The following is a 19,827-nucleotide window of genomic DNA, read 5'->3' as shown; positions in this document are numbered from 1 at the left end:
ACTTCAAATTTCATAAACAACCTTCTTAGACTATTTCTAACAAGTCTAAACAACATCCACTCTAAAATTCTCACAAAATCGAATTCGAAATCTAAGTCCACTTATCTAAACTTGTTCAACAATGATGGATTACCATAAAAGTCTAATTTTCTCCACCCAAATAGATTTGTTTTGTTGCACTAGTGTTTGAGTGACATTTATTGATGCAAAGACTGGATTAGAAGCTTGAGATTTAAAAATAAATAAATTGAATAATGATATCAAAAACATATTTTGAGTTGGATATTAAATTTTGGCCTATTATTATTTGGTTATAGCTTTGCAAAGTTATATATAGGTCACCTCGTTAAAAAAATGTATGTGTGTGAACTTTAATTCTCTGTAAAAAAAAAAAAAAAGAAAGGAAAAAAAAGAAACAACGGCCAAATTAACCAAAGAGGGTAAAAACAGAAACGGAAAGAAGGAGCAAATCTACTGAGTAGCGGAAATCAGTGTTCAGTGAGCAGGTAAAAAAACTTCAGCGGCACATCCTCCCAAAGTCCGTCTGAATCAATCACTAAATAAAGATTACTTAAAAGGACATATCAGACGCGAATCGTAAAAAGGATCTTCGTCCGCTTCTTAGTTCGTCTATGGAAAATTGCCGATCTTAGTACAACACACATATGGTTTGTGCAGATCGGTAATGGCGAACTTCTTAGCTCAGTTTCAAAGTATTAAAAATATCTGCGATCACGTCGTCATTGCCGGTAACAAATCTCACCTCTCACTTCAATTTCTCTACTCATTTTATACAAACCCTAGCTTCATTTGCGCTCTTCTCAATTACTTTTTTCATGTGTTTAGTTGTTAGTAGTTTAAATTGAGTTATAGTTCCAATGTCTCGCGTTAACGCCGGCCACTGCCGCTTCAACTATATTAGCAACGTGATGGATCAATGTCTCCTAGTTTAGATCACTTAGAAATGTTACGAGGACTACTTCAGATATAGAGAGGCAATTTAAGACGAAAATGCAGAACTTGATTAAAACTATGCTATTTTTTCTTAAAAATTAACGATTTCATTGTAATCTGTCGGAATCAATATAAAGTTAGCTAATAGCAGAACATAATGGATGCAAAGGATGCATATAGGTTATACCTTCTCAAAAAAAAGAAAAAAGAAGAGGGATGCATATAGGTGATATTGACTAGTTGGATTAAGGCTCAGTTGTTGTTGTTGTTGCACGTATTATTACGTCCAGTATTTGTCAGGTGACTTGTATCTTATATAGAGATGAATGAAATTTTGGGACTATGTAGTTTTAGAGAACTCCTAGTTTACTTTAAACAACAAATTATTTAGTATTGAAAGGAAAATGGCTAAGTGGATTTAGAGAAATTATATAGCAGAACCAAGTTTGTGATTCAGTAGTAGTTGGTTGGTATATAAATTATTTTACTGTAACTTCGATATACGTGTGAATTACGTGGTACAACTGTGGCTCGTAAGTCTGTTGTGTGTCCAGTATATTTGCCGCATTACTGAAGTTATGCTCACCTTGAATATTGGAAAGGTAAAACATGTTTGTTTACTAGGGGGAAGCTTTTGGTAGTTAGTGCATTTTCTTGGCTTCTATACTTCAGGCTCATGTGTGGGCATCCTGCCTGGAGCGTAATCTTTAAATGTGCTACACCTATGTACTCTCTCCAATTTTTGGTAAATGTACTTGAACAAGTAACCTCCCTCCTTTTCTTTTGAAGGGAAGATATACTACTACTAGTTTCCTGTTCCCATTTCTGGCTCTACTAATACTTCTAGTTTAAAAACCTTAATCTGGAGCTTTATGAGCTGCACAGTGCCGACATCAGACATATAAACACATAAACTGAGAGCTGTAGAATGATTAGTTCTTCTTGTAACTTTTTACTTTTGTACATTATCTTGTACGGGCCAGTAGCTCAACTTCATTTTCCAATAAATTACTCTGCAGTTGAAGATGTAAGTGATTTATGGCCCCTTGTAAAGAAGGGGTTTGAAGACCATTTGCCATTCAAGAGAGCTTTTCTGAATAACAAGACCCGTAATCCTGTGCTTGTGGATGAACTGCCAGCTGAATACATATTGACAACAGACTCAAGACTTCGTAGCCGATTTCCTCAAGAGCAATCCTTATTTTGGTTCCGAGAGCCGTACGCCACTGTGGTTCTTGTCTCTTGTGAGGTAGGAAGCATATTTAACTTCTTAAATTTGACTATTCTATCTTGGTTCATTATTCGATAGACATAGAGGCTTTGAATGAGTTTGTAAAAGCGTTTGAAGGAGGTAGTGATAGAGTATAGCGGGAATGAACCATTAAATAAGGGACTGTAACGAAGAAAATTTCTTTCTTCATCTTTTTGTTCTAGCTCTAAGTAATTTATGGAGCATGTTTTTCCTTATTTGTCCCAATGTCATAAGCTGATGGTTCACTCTTCAAAACTTTAGATGATTAGAGCAGAGGCGTATCTAGTATTTTAATAACAGGGTGCACCATTATGTTAAATTAAAAAGGGCATGGTGAATTAGGAATTTGTTTATTTATAAGTTATAGAAAGAATTAATTAAAAAGAACTATAGGGACCGAACTCCTTGACTTGAGGGACAAAAGGGGCACTTAGTCACTAGTGCACTAGAGTAGTCACTTGAGCATGGGTGGCCACAAATATATTTAGGTACATAATCTGAAAAATTAGTACTGTTTATACATAAGAGGGAGGGGAGCATGGGTGCATGTACCCCACCCCCCTCCACATACACCCGCCCCTGGATTAGAGGGCAATGACCTGGCCGTGTTGAGGTAGCTCAGGTATATGGACCATTCACATAAACGTGCATGTCGCAAGAAGTTAGTGGTGGTTCAGGGTTACAGAGAAGGAAGGGGGTAGGGGGAGAACAGATTTAGACTTGTTAGCTTATAAATTCAGCTCCTGTCTTGGGAGGACTATGCTAATATAGTGCTGGTGGTTGAGTCGAGGAATATTATGGTTAAAAATAAAAGAGAAGGTAAGTGGAGCCAGCGTTATTAGCTTATATTCCTGTTTGGATAGGACTAAGGCTCTAAGCTCATAATGATTGGTGGCTGAAATGGGGAAATCCTTTTTTTTATAAGGTAATAAATTTTATTGCCAAATTTTGGGCGTAAAACCCGCATACAAGAGGTACACCAAAAAAAGTAGAGTCCTACATAAAAATATGATTCTCTAATCTCTACGAATTACACCCAATCTTTTTTACGAAGAGGAACTTCATGGGTGCACCAAAAAGAAATAAGAGATAAAAGACTACTTTTCAATTGTATAAAATTCATTTCTATCCCTTCAAAAGCTCTCCTATTTTTTCTCTCCAAGTATCCCGCTTAAGTGCAAAAGGAGCCACTTTTCAAGCCCTATATCTGCTCTTCTTTCTACCACGATTCCAGCTGAACATGACATCTTTCATGGTTTCTGGCATCACACACGAGACATGGAGGAATCTTATGCCAAGTAGTGTCTGTATAGAGAAAAAAAGGAGGATGGGCAAAGCGGGTGAGAATTTTTTGAAGGTGGGTAATAGTAGAATAGGGAAAGTTATATGCCTAGTTTATAAGATTGAGAAAAGTAGCTGGTTATACGCATGATTGATTCAGCGAAATGGCCCACTCAAACTCATTTTCTTGGATTTTCATGTTGGAAGTTGGTTTTTCCTAGTGGCGGACTGCATGATCTTTTATTTAAGAAAACTGCTTATAAATTAGCATTCATCCTTCTTAGAAGGAATTGAATTGGACAAGAAGTTCTAGTTATGCACAAAAAAATCATTGTCCTCTTAGTGAGGGATAAAATTGGCAGTTAAGGAAAACCCTGAAGTTCTTTCACCTTTGAGTTTCTAAGTTGTGATGGTCCTTTGAGTTGTTTTTTTTAATCAGTCAAGTTGTTTAGTTTTCTTGACAGCATTTTCTAGCTTAAACTGCTTACTTAACACCCGGCGTTTACTCTACTTCTGCTTCTTTTGTTGTGAAGATAGTTTCTTGTTTGTATACAGTAAAGATTGACAGCTTCTTTTTTCCCTTGCTAGGATCTTGATGAGTTTAAGACTATTCTCAAGCCACGCCTAAAGTTAATAGTTCAAAATGATGAAAGGGAGTGGTTCATCATCTTCGTATCTAAAGCGCCATCTCACAATGATCAGGCTACCAAGATGGCGAAAAAAGTATATGCAAAACTTGAAGTTGATTTTAGCTCCAAGAAGAGAGAAAGGTGCCTCTGCTGCTAATTATATGAGTACTGATGTTGCAATTAATAAGTGTGCTGATTGATTGCCACTCATGCATCTCAAATTGTTTTACAAAGGATAGTCTGTTGGGTTGTTATTCAATGTCCCGACTTCTCTCTCTTTCCAGAAGAAATCGATTGAATGGGAAATTTTAAAGAATATTTTATTTAGCATTGGAGCAATTTTTTATCGGTAAAGCTTTATATTAATAATAAAAACCAGCAAAATTGACCATTAGAGCAACTTGCAAGAGGTACAGGGATCGTACCCCTGATCTCCATCTTAATTCTTACTTCATCCTGTCAATAGAAACCATTAGTGCATCTTCTTTCTGGATATCATCACCAAGGAAGGTTACGTTGCGGTTCTAATAAGAAGGCTAATTTGAATAGTTATCATTCTTCCTCTCATGGATTTTGGCATTAAGCTACCTTTTCATTTGACAGGTTGTCATACTGCTAACTTTCACTGCATGTGGTCTATTCCATTATCTGCCTTGAGTTAATAGTATTTTCTTCAGATCTCTATGATACTCATCCAGTTAAAGCATCGAGTTAAATGACATATTGAAATTACGTGAAATCAGAAAGATGTAGACCGAAGTTTACCCAACTATTATTTTTGTTTCTTTTTGAATAAGTTTTCAACAACCAAAATAAATTCTCTCTCAAACCTATTTGGATATGTTGTATAGATGTTGCAAACTAGATTTTCATGGACCTGATACAAATTTCTGGGATGACTTGGAAGCTAAGATAATGGAATGCATCAAAAATACACTTGATAGACGCGTTCAGTTTTATGAAGAGGAAATAAGGAAGCTCAGTGAACAGCGCTTCATGCCTGTGTGGAACTTCTGTAACTTCTTCATTTTGAAGGTAATAATGTTGAAAAATATACCTTCCTTCCTTAACGAAATGGTTAAAATTGTTCTTCATCATTAGTAGGATTGTCATATGTTAGTACCTGGCTTTACAAATATAGAGAAGTTTCATCTTTTAGCAATCTATACATGATTTCAAAGATGGCCTGTTTGGAAAGCATTTTAGTGCGATATATCTTCTGTTGCTGAATATAACAGTTAGTAATGAGTTAGTTTTATGCTTTATAACAGTTAGTAGGCTAGGTCTAGATAATCTAAGTTTAGTAGGTTAGCTTTGGATAGTAAGTGATTATATTATGCTTATGTGGAGTTGCCTCAAACTATTGCATTGTTTGCTCAGCATTAGATTTGTGTCGGGAGGATCCATGTTCTAGATTTTTCAGTAACAATTTTCTCTCATTTAACAGGAAAGCCTGGCTTTTATGTTTGAGATTGCTCATCTCCATGAAGATGCATTACGTGAATATGATGAACTAGAACTCTGCTACTTGGAAACAGGTGCTTAATGGTTGACTCTTAATCTTCAAGATGGATCAATGCTAATTGTTTAAATTCACTGCTAAACCATAGTCGTCCTTCTCGTTTGATTTTAACCTCTTTACTTAGCCATCTTTACAAGTCTACCTCCTTTCTTATTATGCCATCGGATTTTAAAGGAAGCAGCATTTCTGTTTCAATTTCTCTTTTTTTAATCAGGTAAGAGCATTTCTATTTCAACTAACTTTCTTCCTCTATTAGTTATTTTTTTTGTTGTTCAAAATTGAGTAGATTGAGGAATTCTGACTGACAATTTCAATTACTTGTCCAAGACAAAAGGATGGGCCGTGTGAAAATATATTTGCGTTAGCATAAACATATCTTTCTACTGTCAATTCCCCTGAAACTCTTTTGGACTTTGTTAGCTCCTTGACTTTAGACTAGGCCTTTAGTAATAGAGATAACATTGTCTTTTTTCTTTTCCTTGCTCTGTAAATTTTGCATCCTCTTGATGCCTTTTTATTGAAATCCATTACCTTGTCAAAAAGCATAGTCTACTTGTTTCCATGTGTAACTTTAAAACATCTCAATGTTATCTAGAAGAAAGAGGTCCTTTTGGCACAGGTTACAAGGATTGCTGGCAAGTTTTACTTTTTTCCATTTGATGATTGTTCGTTAGTTGACATTGTTCTATTCTGTAGCCGAGGAGTGTCTAGTGATTGGTGTAATTGAAGAGCTTTTGTGCTTAATTGCTAATTTTGTTCCTACTTTTTAGTAGGTGACCTTAGTTCTCAATAAAATACAACTTTATCAACAGAGAAGCTTATCTCCACCATGTGCATAGTCTGTATAGTGTCTGTCTGTCAAGCAAAGTCTGAAATAGATTGCCTCGATCAAAAGATTATTTTTCCTTAAGAAATATCCTAATTGAGAAATCCTCATCTCTGTTGACCCTAAAAGGTTCTCTACATTTCTCTACGGAGTTGGTCAAACCTATGTATATGTGAATTTGCATTATGTCCTACAATCTCAGTGCTTTTCATAAGTTATAGAATCAAAGATGCTTGCAGACAATCCTTACTATATTACGATCGGTTCCAGTCCAGTAGTTCTTTTGACAGTAGATGCTTTTTTAGCTCATGAGCATTCTGATTTATACTAGTACTTCGTAACAATGAAGGTTGGCGTGAAAGAAATGCTAAGAGCCCGTTTGGACATAAAATTTGATGGAAGATTTTTCCAAAAAAATTTCACTTTTTTTCGAAATCAGCGTTTGTTCATAAAATTTCCAATTTTCACTTGAAGATGCATTTTGGAAATTTTCGAAAATTTGAAAAACTGCAAAAAGCTATTTTACAAAATTTTCGCTCAAATCAGTCACAAAACTTCAAAAACAACCCAAACTGAAATTTATGTCCAAACACAACTCTAAATTTCAAATACCATTTTCACTTGAAAAAAGTTTTCACCATTTTTTCGAATTTTACAATTCTTATGTCCAAACGCCTACTAAATCAATTTAATTTGATGACATAAGATCATCCGTGTCCTTTCTTTCTCATCCCTGAGGTCTGTACAATGAGAAGCCACTGTGATAGTCTGCTGATTTCTGTTATGCTTTGCAGTGTACTATTTAGGCTAACTTGATTTGCTCTAATAATCCGATGGTTTCTGGTTATGAAAATTGGTAAAGCTGATAACTGACCCGATCTTCATCTCTCATACTGAATAGTGAATATGACTGGGAAACAGAGGGACTTTGGAGGAATGGACAGCAAAGATGATCAGGCTGCATTGCTCAACCCAGGAAAAAAAGCACTTAACCAGATTGTTCAGGATGATTCTTTTAGGGAATTTGACTTCAGGCAGTATCTATTTGCCTGCCAATCAAAGGTGAGTATGGAAAGACCTATGATTAAAATGGGCTAGTTTCTGCACAAGGTAAATGTCTTTTATTATTCAGTCGTAGGAAAGATACATACTGCACTGTTCTCTTGCTTTCATCGTCCTTCTCTCTGTTGGGACATGCCAAAAATGTTGCCCCAACAAAAGATGAAAGGAACTCAAGTACAATTTCTAGTAATGCTCCAATATGTAAATTTTTGGCACTGACATAGTTGCTCCAAGACTTGCAACCCTAGCAAGTGAAATCAATTTGCTCATTCCTAATCCATCACGTGCATTTTGAAAGAGGATTATAAAAATTAGAAGAGGAAGTTCAGCTGATTAACCTGCTAGGGATTTTTATGACTTCAATTTTGGGTGGATTAGTATCTGTTACAAGATCTTTTGATATTTCTTCAGTCTTCCTTGTACTTCTCCATGGTCCCGCAACATGATAAAGCTGTCAATGGATCAGCGACGCAACAATATTGTATTAGCCATATGATGGATGCCCTCATGTATGAGCACTCTCACAATGATGAGGATCCCTCATGGCTTTAACTGGATGAGTACAACAGTTTTTCCCCCCAAATTTCTAGAAATTTGTGTTTTCTAGAGTCTACGTGTATGTTGTTGCTAACTTGCTATAGCTGAAGAGATTCAGATTCTTTGTGGTTGAAAAAGATAATGGAAATTCTATGTGAACCATACTTTCTCATTTTGTAGTATACGGGTTGTTTCCAATTGCAGTAGTTGCCTCGTTCTACTTTCATGTTTAGCATAATTCCATGATCCTGATAATACTCTAGTAAATTCTCGTAGCTCGAAAAAATATAAAACTTATCAGATATCTACTGAGGGAGGATAAGTTCTGAATATGTTCCTCATTTTTCATCTGCACCTTTATGAAGAGCATTTATTGCTAAATAATTCTCACCGGTGCTCAACTTTGAGAAATGTGTTTGTTAGTTTTAGGAAGCGATTAGCATTTAAAGGTACGAATTCTCTCCAGTTTAATTGTTTGGTTGGGTTTCGCGTGTCACATTTATTATTTATTCTTTGCAGCTATTGAAATACCTTTTTGGCTACTACTGTTCTGCCGTTTATATGTTCAAAACACTAATTGGGATAGAAAGATACTGCAATATGAAAGATTGTATCATGCTCATAAGTTCAACCCCCTGGAACCCAATAAACGATTAAAGAAAAAAAGAAGTAAGAAGATAGAAGGAGCTGACATCACTTTTCCTAGCGCCTGTATTATCTTAAGCATCTGTCTGATGATGTTTAATCAAGATTTATTTTTCCATTAATACCTGCAGCTTCTCTTTAAGCTGAGTCGACCATTTGAAGTAGCATCGAGGGGGCATTCATTTATTATTAGCTTCTCAAAGGCGTTGGCCCTTCATGAGGTAATGAGACATTCTCTTCTACCTGCTTCATCATTTCTATTACCTGAGAGGATTGAATTCTTTTTTTTTTAAAACTTCAAATCCTCTTTTTATTTTTCATTTCAATCCTTTTGCGTTAAAAGACAACTTAATTACCAGTATTAGAATGAAATGGGTCTGAATAGAGTGGAACATATATAAATGATTCATATAGCTCCATCTATATCGGGATTGAGGTGTAGCTGATTAATTGATATTTCATATGCGCTTCTCTTTGTTCCAGAGTATATTGCCCTTCTGCATGCGCGAGGTGTGGGTTATAACCGGTTCCTTGGCTTTAATCACTGCAACTGCTTCTGAATACAAAGATGGACAAGTTGCGGCTGACATTGAGAAAGAGTTTTACCGTGTTCAGGGGGACCTTTATTCTTTATGCCGTACTAAGGTAAACTAAGCTATGCCTAAGAGAGAGGTATCATCTGTTGAGGTCAAATGTATCTACTGAAGACTAACCTTAATCCTGACCATCCTATGCAAGTTATTGTCTGATGATTTTTGAAATGCTCGTCACGTGTATGCAGCTTTGTAGGGCTGCCATTTTGCTCAAATTTTCCAATAATTTTGATTCTTGATTCAGTTGCTGTTCCTTTAGCTTTACATATAACAGATTACTATCTGCCTTCCACTGAAAGCTTGTAATGGTTGTGGCAGTTCATGCGGCTGGCATATTTAATTGGTTATGGATTACATATTGAAAGAAGTCCTGTGAACAGGTAATCATGCTGTTTGCTCTAGACAGCACCTTTTTCTTGTATTGGTGCAGTTTTTTGAACCAACCATCCTACAGGAGGATAATCCTAGTCATACAATAAAGGCTGATTAATTTAATGAAAAACTTTTGTCATTATCTGGAATTTTTGGATCTGTTGGTAAAGATGTAATAGGGTGCTCTTTGTAGGTGCTGTCTGCTCTGTTTTGTACTCTTGTGTACCCTCTTGATACACTTTTCATTAATAGTACTTTACCTTATCATTTTTTTTGATGATAGCTTATGTATATTTTCATTCTTTTGAGCAGTGCTTCACTTAGCATGCTGCCTTGGCCTAAGCCAGCAGTTTGGCCTTCTCTTCCACCCGATGCTTCATCCGAGGTTCTTGTGAAAGAAAAGGTGCGTTTTTACTCACGGTATCATGGAAGAGAAGTCAAAAAGGCATGCCCATTTGAAAGCATACCATTCTTTTGGTGTGTGGAGAATGCACGAGGAGTACTGGTTTTCTTCTATAGCTATTGCCTACAAGAAAATTTTAGAATAGTGATATGCAGAAAAAGGTGTCTGGTTTGTAAAGTTAAAATCCTCCCTTCTCATCAACTGTCAGACGTTGAAAGAGCAGTTAGGACTCATCCTGTAGGGTTAAAGATAAGCTTAGGAATGAATATGCTGCATATAGGCAACCTACTGACATATACGAACTAAAAAATAAGCAACTAAAAAAGCTAGAGGTTTGACGAATCATTGTTGTACACAAATAGCTAATATTACTTGAGTTGTAAGTAGATGAGATAAAATTTATAGCTAATATTACTTGAGTTGTAAGTAGATGAGATAAAATTTTCATGTTCTGACCTTCGATCTAAGTTCATGGTGCCATTGGCAGGGTGAACACTTTTATAATAGACTGACATGAATATTTGAGTTTTCTCTGGGGTACCTGCGTTCCCCTGGTAATCATATTGTTCCGTGGCGCATTTCAAATTTTCAAAGGTCTGCTTAGCCAGCAATAATGGGTCCAATATCACTTTTTGATCATTTGCATTTATGTTTTCAGTTGAGATGCCTTCTGATACCCTTGGTCACTATTTCTTTGCAGATGATATTTCAAGAAAGTCAGCGGGTTAAGCATTTTGGTATTCAGAGGAAGCCTTTGCCTCTAGAACCATCCGTACTTTTGCGGGAAGCAAATCGCAGAAGAGCTTCTCTTTCTGCTGGGAATGTGTTTGAAATGTTTGATGGACATCCAAATGCAATTGATGGGTAATGGAGATTGATTAAGATGAATTCTTTATTTGTACTTTTTGTTCAAGTGCATTTGTATACTTAACAAGGTAAATGTTGGTGGGTGATAGGCTGTTTTGAGATTATCAGTTCCCATGATTTGAAAACTTTAGAAGTTTGATACTTTTGCTATATTTGCTTAGGAAGCAACAAGCTTATGGCACCACTTTGACTTCTTGACTCTTAATGCATTTCTGCTTTTACTCATCACCGTTGTGCAGTTGAAAATTGCTCTCTTTTAAAAAACAGCAACATATTGAACAATCAGTAAGGTGAATAAACACTGCTATCAACCACACACGTGCTGATTTTGAGGGAATCACTAAGTACTAATGGAGGATATAAAACTTAAGTAGACTATTTTAGCTGATTTTTGGGTGTAATTATATGGATGCATGGACAAAGATTATGGTTTATGTAAGAGTGTAAGTATGTTTGATTAATCCAAGAATTATTTCGTGAGAACATCATTAACAGACAGCAGGCCACATAAAAAGGGATGACTGGCCTATATCGTTTTCATGGATTTCTTTTCTGGTCTTTTAACTAAGGATGTTTTCCTGAGACCGTATCGTAAAAAACCGAAAATTAAATTAGAACATTGGTGTTAGTTTCTCTCAGAGGCTTCAAATTTTCATACTCCCTCCATTAAAAAAGAACGAACTTATTTCATTTTTAGTCCGTTTAAGAAGAATGACCCCTTTCTAAATTTGGAAACAATGTAACTTCAAACTTTCCATTTTACCCATAATGAGATGATCTATCTCCACATAAATATCTATGGATTGTTTGACCACAAGTTTCAAAAGTCTTCCATTCTTTCTTAAACTCTGTACCCAGTCAACTAGGTTTTCTTTTTGAAATGGAGGGAGATGTTTTATTCTGAACCTCAAAGGCTGAGCTCTAACCTTGTCGTCATCTGCCGACAGCTCAGGTTCAATGTCCTCACCAGCAAAAGCACAGTTGATATCAATGTCAAGAACTAACTCTTCGCCTGGAAACTTTGAGAGCTCAATCGGCCGACCTTTGAGGCTTTCAGAAATTTGTGTTGCTGCTGAGCATGCTTTGCGGAGTACAATTTCTGACACAGAACTGTGGAAATCATTGTCTTCTGTCCAGGAATTTGAGGTACCTATCTTCTCTAAGGACTATATATGTACCTGTGAATAGGAATGGTACTTTGAAATAGAGTTATGTATACTACTTGTTAGCAGGTATGATGCTTCAAGTTTGAGTTCTGCATAAATCTTTTTTGATTGCGCGTAAATTGGAGACCTTGACATGCGTTATTCAGCAGCAAATTGATTTCGCGTCTAATGTAGCATCATATTTTTTTAAATCTTCCTCATTCCTTAATGCAATTCTAATCAGTTTTAATCTTAGGAAAAATACCTGGAGCTGTCAAAAGGTGCTGCCAACAATTATCATCGTTCATGGTGGAAGAGGCATGGAGTTGTACTTGATGGTGAAATTGCAGCTGTCTTCCATAAGAACGGAAATTATGATCTTGCTGCAAAATTGTATGAAAAGGTTTGTGCTCTTTATTCTGGTGAAGGATGGCAAAATCTTTTGGCTGAGGTCCTTCCCAATTTAGCTGAGTGCCAAAAGGAACTCGGTGATCAAGCTGGCTATCTATCTTCATGTGTGAGATTGCTCTCATTGGATAAAGGATTGTTCTCCAGCAAGGAACGTCAAGCATTTCAGTCTGAAGTTGTTCGTCTTGCACATAGTGAGATGGAGCATACTGTGCCTCTAGATGTGTCCTCACTGATAACATTTTCTGGTAATCCTGGACCAGCACTGCAGCTTTGTGATGGCGATCCTGGTACCCTCTCTGTCACTGTATGGAGTGGATTTCCTGATGACATTACTCTTGAATCACTTAGTCTCACTCTCACAGCCACAACTAATACCGATGAGGGTGTTAAGGTAATCTGTTCGATTCACTGTTGCTTTTTCTCTAGTAGTTCTTAGAAAGTGGTATTCTAGAGTAATAAGTCTCTGAATTTTTATCGTCAGGCAATAAAAAGATCCGGTGCTACGATATTAAAGCCGGGAAGGAATATAATCATGGTCAATTTACCTCCGCAAAGACCCGGTTCTTATGTTTTGGGGGTTCTTACAGGGAAAATCGGCCTACTCAGTTTTAGATCTCACAGCTTTTCAAAGGGTGCTCCTGCAGACAGTGATGATTTTATGAGTTATGAGAAGCCAACAAGGCCAATCTTAAAGGTAATTTATCTGTCATATAAATGGGAGAGAAAAAAATGAATTCTGAAGGTTGTGATGTGTATTCCAAAAGGATAGAGAATCATCCTTCGCTTCTATCCTCAAATATTCTTAGTGATTCTTTTGTATGCAAATGATCTACAATTATACAGAATGATCATCTGAAAGGCCTTCAATATTTCTTGAACTTAAAGGCCTTCAATATTTCTTGAACTTTTTTGAAAGGTGTTCAAGCCGAGGTCTCTGGTCGATCTTACTGCTGCTATTTCATCTGCTTTATTGATGAATGAACCTCAGTGGGTTGGAATAATTGTGAAGCCAATTAGTTACTCTCTTAAGGGTGCAATTCTGCACATAGACACTGGTCCTGGGTTGACTATTGAAAATTCGCATAAGATTGAAATTGAGGGTCACATGAATGGGCACACAGATGATTCAGATCATTCTGAAGGTTCTAAAGATGACAGTTCTCCAGCTGCTCCAGAAGTAGAGCAAATGTCTCTTCACGATGGAATTATTCAGCTGCCTGATTGGGCAAGCAACATAACTTCTGTTTTGTGGATCCCTGTATGTGCTACCAGTGAGGGACTTCCTAAAGGCGCTCCTGCAGGTGATGATTAATAACCAGCATAATCATTGCTCCATAAATCTGTTTTTTCCCACTGCCTAAACACCTGCTTTACCTATCAGGTGCAGTTGTTCCCCAGAGACAGAACCTAGTGGAGGGATTAAGAACAATAGCTTTGAAACTTGAATTTGGGGTGTCGCGGAACCAAATATTTGAAAGGTTAGCTTCACTTTTTCATTTCATGTGTATTCTTGTTAGTGAAACTAATCTGGAATCTAACTCTTTGCAGGACAATTGCGGTGCACTTCACTGACCCCTTCTCTGTAAGTACACGAGTTACGGACAAAAGCACTGATGGTAAACTGCTTTTGCAGGTAATCTTTCATGTCTCCTTTGTTTCGCGGAGTTTGGGGGGGGGGGGGGTGTGTTTCAGTTTCAGGCTAGAGTAGTCATTCTTTCTGTCAAACGGTGTTTCTTTATAATTATTTTGGACGCCTGAATTATGTAATAGAAATAGAGAATAAAAATAATGGGCTTCAAGAGAAGAAAAGACGTAGGGGATGCAAGAAGCCCTCTGAGTTTGTATCCTTTGTGTTAGGAGGAATATTTCCAGTTTTTATAGTCAGTTTTCCCTTGGGTTACACTACCTGGAAATGCAGGCGCTTGTCTCTGTTGTCTGCAGTTGTGTTTTACGGAATTGTCATTTCAGATTCAGGAAATTGCATGACCTGCATGAATGCCAACTTACTCATGGATGTTATTTTTTCCTGCTTTTGTCTAGGTGATACTGCAATCACAAGTACAAGCTACATTGACCATCTACGACTCTTGGCTTGATCTTCAAGAAGGCTTTGCTCACACTGGAAATGGTGATAAAAGGCCAATCTCCGGCTTCTTCCCCCTAGTGATCTCTCCCAAATCTAGAGCTGGAATTCTCTTCAGTATATGCCTGGGGACTGCACCAGTAGAAGGCATGCTCTGTTATTTTTTCACTTTCACAGTCATTATTGTTTGTCCTTTATGTACGGAGGGTCTGAGGCTGATACTAAAGCACCTAATTATGGCATATCATCCACTAAGCACCTAATTATGGCATATCATCCACTAAGCACCTAATTATGGCATATCATCCACTAAGCACCTAATTATGGCATATCATCCACTACAGTTTCTGCAATACTGGGGAAATCTTGGACGGCATTTTTCCCTGCAAGCTTCTGATTAGCCATAGACCAAAAGCAGAAAAGAAGATAAAATATCTACTGGAGTCTACTAGGGATTATTCCTTTATGGACAGTTGATAGGGGTTAATTTGAATTGTGTGAAGGAGGAAAGTGCATGCAAGTTTTTTTCCAATTTTTGAAACACATATGAACCATTTTAAGAAGCATCTAATGATCTTTTATGATCTTAGTTTTCACTCTTCACCTTTTCTTTTTTTTTGGTTTGTTTAGAAGGAGCTGAGATCCTGTATCCTGAGAGCATTTTAAATATTAGATTTGGTATTTTGGGAAATAGAGCTGCTGGCGCGCATGACCTCAATGCTGAGGAACCTATAGGACCTGATGGATCGACTCAGAGTCTGATTTTCAAGAGCTCCCTTCTTTTACAGAGACCCGTGCTTGACCCTTGCTTTGCAGTCGGTTTTCTGCCTCTTTCTTCAACTGGTCTTCAGGTTGGACAGCTTGTTAGCATGAGATGGAGAGTTGAAAGGTTAAAGAGTCTGGAGAAATGTGCAGCTTCTGAAAACAATGTAAGTATTTCACCTGATAATCTGCTATCCTCTTTGGGGAGATTGGCAATTTCAATGTTAATCCTGCCTGTCCATACAAATTGCTCAACCTTTCAGTAATGTTAAGCTGTTTTACTGTTGTAATTTTTCCTTTCTCTTGTTAATCAATCATTTGGGTGATTTACTGGATAACTCTGTTGTGTTTTCCTGACATCTACTTTGAATTTACGAGAAAGCTTATTCTTTTTCTACCAAAATTTTGAAATAATAGAAAGTGATGTAAAATTCAAATTGGAGCCCTGGCTGCTGATGCACATGTATATCTTTTTAATCTAGTTAGTCTTGTAAATTTCTTGTATCTTGTAAAAATTAACTCGTAATTCTGTAAATATCATAATGGAAACATTCAAGAAGCTTCCTCTAGATGACAAGTGCATGTTTTTTATATGCTCATGCAAGGATGATGTCCTATACGAGGTCCACGCAAATTCAGATCACTGGATGATTGCTGGGAGGAAAAGGGGACATGTCTGTCTGTCCACAAAACAAGGTTTCTTCAAGATGTTAATTTTTTTCTTATGATTTTTGACTTTCAACTTGTATCTCAAGTGCTTCTGTACTCTGGTGTACTCATGCTTGTTTTGTACTCTGACAGGATCGAGAATAACTATTTCAATATTATGCTTGCCACTGGTTGCTGGATATGTTCGTCCTCCTCAGTTGGGCTTGCCAAATGTTGACAAGGCAAATATTTGTTGCAATCCTCCTAGTCCACATTTGGTGTGCGTCTTCCCTCCAGCTTTGAGTTCTTCTTTCTGCATATCGGCCTGAAGACTTTGGTCATCATTCTGACCTTTACAATTGGATTGATCGTCCTTTCTCATTTAAAAAGACATGAGCATCAAGTGGACGATTTAACTGGAAAACTTCAAGTCTGCCAGTGTTTGTACAATATGTATTCTTTTTCCAAGTTGCAACAATAGAGAATGTGAGCTTTTGCACGTTAAAGGTGTAGACTTATTGCTGTATCATATACTCATGTACAGAGAACATTTTTGCTTGTACAATAGAGGAGATGCTGAGAGATGATTTCCTTGTACACGGAACAGTTGTCAGGAGAAGGATGAAATTAATAGGTAAAGAGATTGGTTTTCTACAATACAATGTGCATGCTCTGACAAACTGCTCTTGTTCTTATGAAAATGTTCGATGTGATATAGTAATATGCGTTGTATGCCTTGCACTTTTGGTTGCTGTTGGAAATGGACGTTGACCAGACGTCATTGGAGCTCGTATGGATTATATACATTGCATTTAAGTTATATGCATTAACAGTGATAATGTTATTTGACCTGTTATAAAGATAAAGATTATCAACCAATGCTAAGTCTCTTAAATAAAGTTACCTGCAATTACCTTTTGATCTGACCATTAGTGCACATAACTCAGACTCAAACATATATCATTTATTAAGGCGATCCAGTTAAATGTAATTAGCAGTGATATCATTTCTCCATGGGTATGCGAGGCTTTGTATGGGGTGCATGTGAATTAATGTACTGCAATCTTGTTAACATATTGAGTAATCAATACAATCAGTTTACTTCTATTGCTCATTTCTTATTTCCGGTGATTCACTTAGCTGCCGTTTTCAAGGTGTTCTGTCATCGAACTTTTTGGTTGAGCTATATCATCTTTCAGTCTTCGTCATGTGTGTACACTCCTCTCTTTCCTTTATTTTGACACTTATCGCTTATGGAAGATAAATTAAAGTTATTAAACTAATTTCACAACTATATCATTCGATATTAATTTTAAGTTGAAGTTTCAAAAGTCAGAAACAATGCGAGAAAGTGATGGAATAGACTTTGAGGTCCTAGCTAAGGTAAGTTAAGTTTCAATATGAAGAAATGATAAGTGAAACACTTATAGAGGGAGTAGATTGCGAACATCTCAGTAATACTATCATTGTTTGTGTTTATAGAATGAAGTTTAAACATATGAGGTAACGAACTAAAAACTACTTTTAGGAGTCATCATTGAGCACAATGTATTTTCTGATCGTTTCTCCCGAATCTGAAGATGACTTCCATTAGCGTTCTAACATTACTTTATCAATTGACGTCTAGTTGGTTTTCTATAGGTACGAGTTCATAAGAAACTACAAGAGTTGACTATTATTATACTGAAGAATTTATGTTCAAGAATTACTTATGAGTAGTTGACTATTAGGTTATCAACTGAGTGCCACGGAATGTCAAATATCATGAACGAGCTATCCTTTTTTTACTTTTGTTATCAGTAATAAAGAACTACATATACCAGAAAGGAGGAGCAGGAAATAGAGGATAACGGAATGAAGCTTCAAAAAGGTGAAAAAAGAAGCAAAACGGAAAGGTCCCACCGAGATTTGAACTCGGGTTACTGGATTCAGAGTCCAATGTCCTAACCACTAGACCATGGGACCTTGCTGATCTTTCCCTTAAATAAAACTAATTTCACAGGTAATTTATTACCAAGAAGTTATAAAATATCTTAAATCGATGATATCGTAATAGTTCATTATTTTCTTCTTGAAGGAAACAAGGGAAACATAAAAAGGAGGGAGGTTTATCAATTCAACATTACCCTTTGGATTAGGGCCTATTTTGAGGACCCAAATATTCCGGTAAGTTGTAATGTAAAACACCAAATCAGGAGAGAAGGAATGTAGTTGTTTGGTCTCTATCAACTCTTTGTGGCCTCTAACACTCTAATTTCCACGTGTTAAAGTTATTGATGAGCCTATATTGATAGTTGAAACATACATACATACATACATATATATATATATATATATATATATATATATATATATATATATATATATATATATATATAATAACTTTTTTTGTTATGGGATTCCGGAAAAGCCCACGCTCCTACTGCGTTACTAATCACATAAGAATATGAGGATGATAAAGGTTATTTTGGAGTTATGCCTATTCAATTGCAAGATTAGAGTGTTTAAACTTTTTGATTTAAAAAATGACATTTGAATCCCTCCTATTTTTTTCCTTCCTTTTGTTGTATTTGTTGTAATGAATCCCTAAATGAATTTTTTACATTTCTATACACTATTTGAAACTTTATTACCCTCCCTACTCAAGTTTCAATTTAATTACATCCTATATACAAATTTACCAATTATATATACTTTAGGAATTAAATGAGTATCCCTTTATATTAGGAATCAATTATTTCTCATCCTTATTCTCTCTCCCTCTTGCTCCCTCTCTCTCTCTTCGTCTCTCTTTCTCCTACGCTCTCTCTCTCTCTCTCTATCTCTCTATCTACGTCTGTCTCTATCTCTCAATCCCTAATTCCAGTAATATAGAGCAAAGAAAAAGAGAGCAACAATTCCACCATTGACAACCGTTAAAAAGTTTTGAAGCTTTGAATTCGAATTTGAGTTTTCAAAAATCATTATTTGTTTGGATTGGGTGTTGTTGCAAACAATTGGAATATTGTTTGGAGTTTATATCTCAATTTTGAAGGTGTTTTGGTGAAGATTAGACTTGATTTTGGTTGAATTTCAGATTGAAACTAGAAGAAGAAGAAGAAGACATGATATACATTATACTTACGAAATTGTAGTAAAGTTGTAGGTAAATTATATTCTGTTGTTTATATATATATTTTTTTATTTAAATATTGTATGAAAGTTGAACAATATTGTATAAAATTTATATTTAAGTTGTATGATATTGTAGTTGTATATAATTGGGTAGAAATAATGTATGAAAGTTGTAGATAAGTTGTATAATATATAATTAGTTATATGAAATTTTATTTTTATTATGTATAAATCAGATACAAAATATACAAAAGACATATTGTATAAAATTTGTATAAAAATTATATTTAAGTGGTATGATATTGTAGTTGTATATAATGGGGTAGAAATAACGTACGAAAGTTGTAAATAAATTATAGATAAGTTGTATAATATATAATTAGTTGTATGAAAAAGGTTCACATTGATATTAGAAAAATAAATTTGAGTTAAATTAAAATAAATTTCCTAACTTTGAGTTGTTCGATTAATGACTTTCCATTACCTACACTAAGCTCAGTCACGGGATTTGACCGTTTGGTTTCCAGTTTCGTCCTTGTTTCAATGTGAACCTTTTTCTCTGCCTCAAAAGGCGAAGGAGCAGGACTATCAACATCAGAACTTTTGCCAAAATTTCAAACGGTTTTCACAGGTAAAGAATACTACTACAGTAAATGTAACAAGTTCAGAGCAATTGACCAAACACTGAAACCTCTTGTGGTTATTCTTTGATTTTTTTCCA

The 19,827-nt window shown here is 36.0% G+C and overlaps 1 protein-coding gene and 1 non-coding gene across 2 annotated transcripts; one reads left to right on the top strand and one right to left on the bottom strand.

The window, feature by feature from the left end:
* The first annotated feature begins 358 nt into the window (after positions 1–358).
* On the top strand, positions 359–16,649 carry LOC107789320 (trafficking protein particle complex II-specific subunit 130 homolog). The gene is made up of 21 exons (XM_075235646.1): positions 359–749; positions 1,974–2,203; positions 4,076–4,257; positions 4,968–5,151; positions 5,564–5,654; positions 7,366–7,526; positions 8,840–8,929; positions 9,192–9,353; positions 9,620–9,681; positions 9,986–10,076; positions 10,777–10,940; positions 11,891–12,089; positions 12,345–12,890; positions 12,981–13,193; positions 13,416–13,800; positions 13,881–13,977; positions 14,048–14,132; positions 14,540–14,729; positions 15,213–15,511; positions 15,950–16,040; positions 16,146–16,649. The coding sequence occupies exons 1-21, from the start codon at positions 686–688 to the stop codon at positions 16,319–16,321; spliced, it is 3,762 nt and encodes a 1,253-aa protein (XP_075091747.1). The 5' UTR covers positions 359–685; the 3' UTR covers positions 16,322–16,649.
* Positions 16,650–17,885: 1,236 nt separating this feature from the next.
* Positions 17,886–17,957, bottom strand: TRNAQ-CUG (transfer RNA glutamine (anticodon CUG)). Its single transcript has one exon. It is a non-coding gene; the product is annotated as a tRNA-Gln (tRNA).
* Positions 17,958–19,827: the final 1,870 nt, after the last annotated feature.

This window comes from Nicotiana tabacum, chromosome 2 (assembly GCF_000715075.1).
Source record: "Nicotiana tabacum cultivar K326 chromosome 2, ASM71507v2, whole genome shotgun sequence".
NCBI classification, from domain to species: domain Eukaryota; kingdom Viridiplantae; phylum Streptophyta; class Magnoliopsida; order Solanales; family Solanaceae; genus Nicotiana; species Nicotiana tabacum.
Note: the sequence above shows the minus strand (reverse complement) of the source record. Positions and strands in the feature narration are given on the sequence as shown.

Coding starts and splice junctions, on each gene's coding strand:
- LOC107789320 (XM_075235646.1), top strand. CDS start 686: ATGGCGAACTTCTTAGCTCAGTTTCAAAGTATTAAAAATATCTGCGAT. Junction 750..1,973: donor CGATCACGTCGTCATTGCCG/GTAACAAATCTC, acceptor ATTACTCTGCAG/TTGAAGATGTAAGTGATTTA. Junction 15,512..15,949: donor GTGCAGCTTCTGAAAACAAT/GTAAGTATTTCA, acceptor TGCTCATGCAAG/GATGATGTCCTATACGAGGT.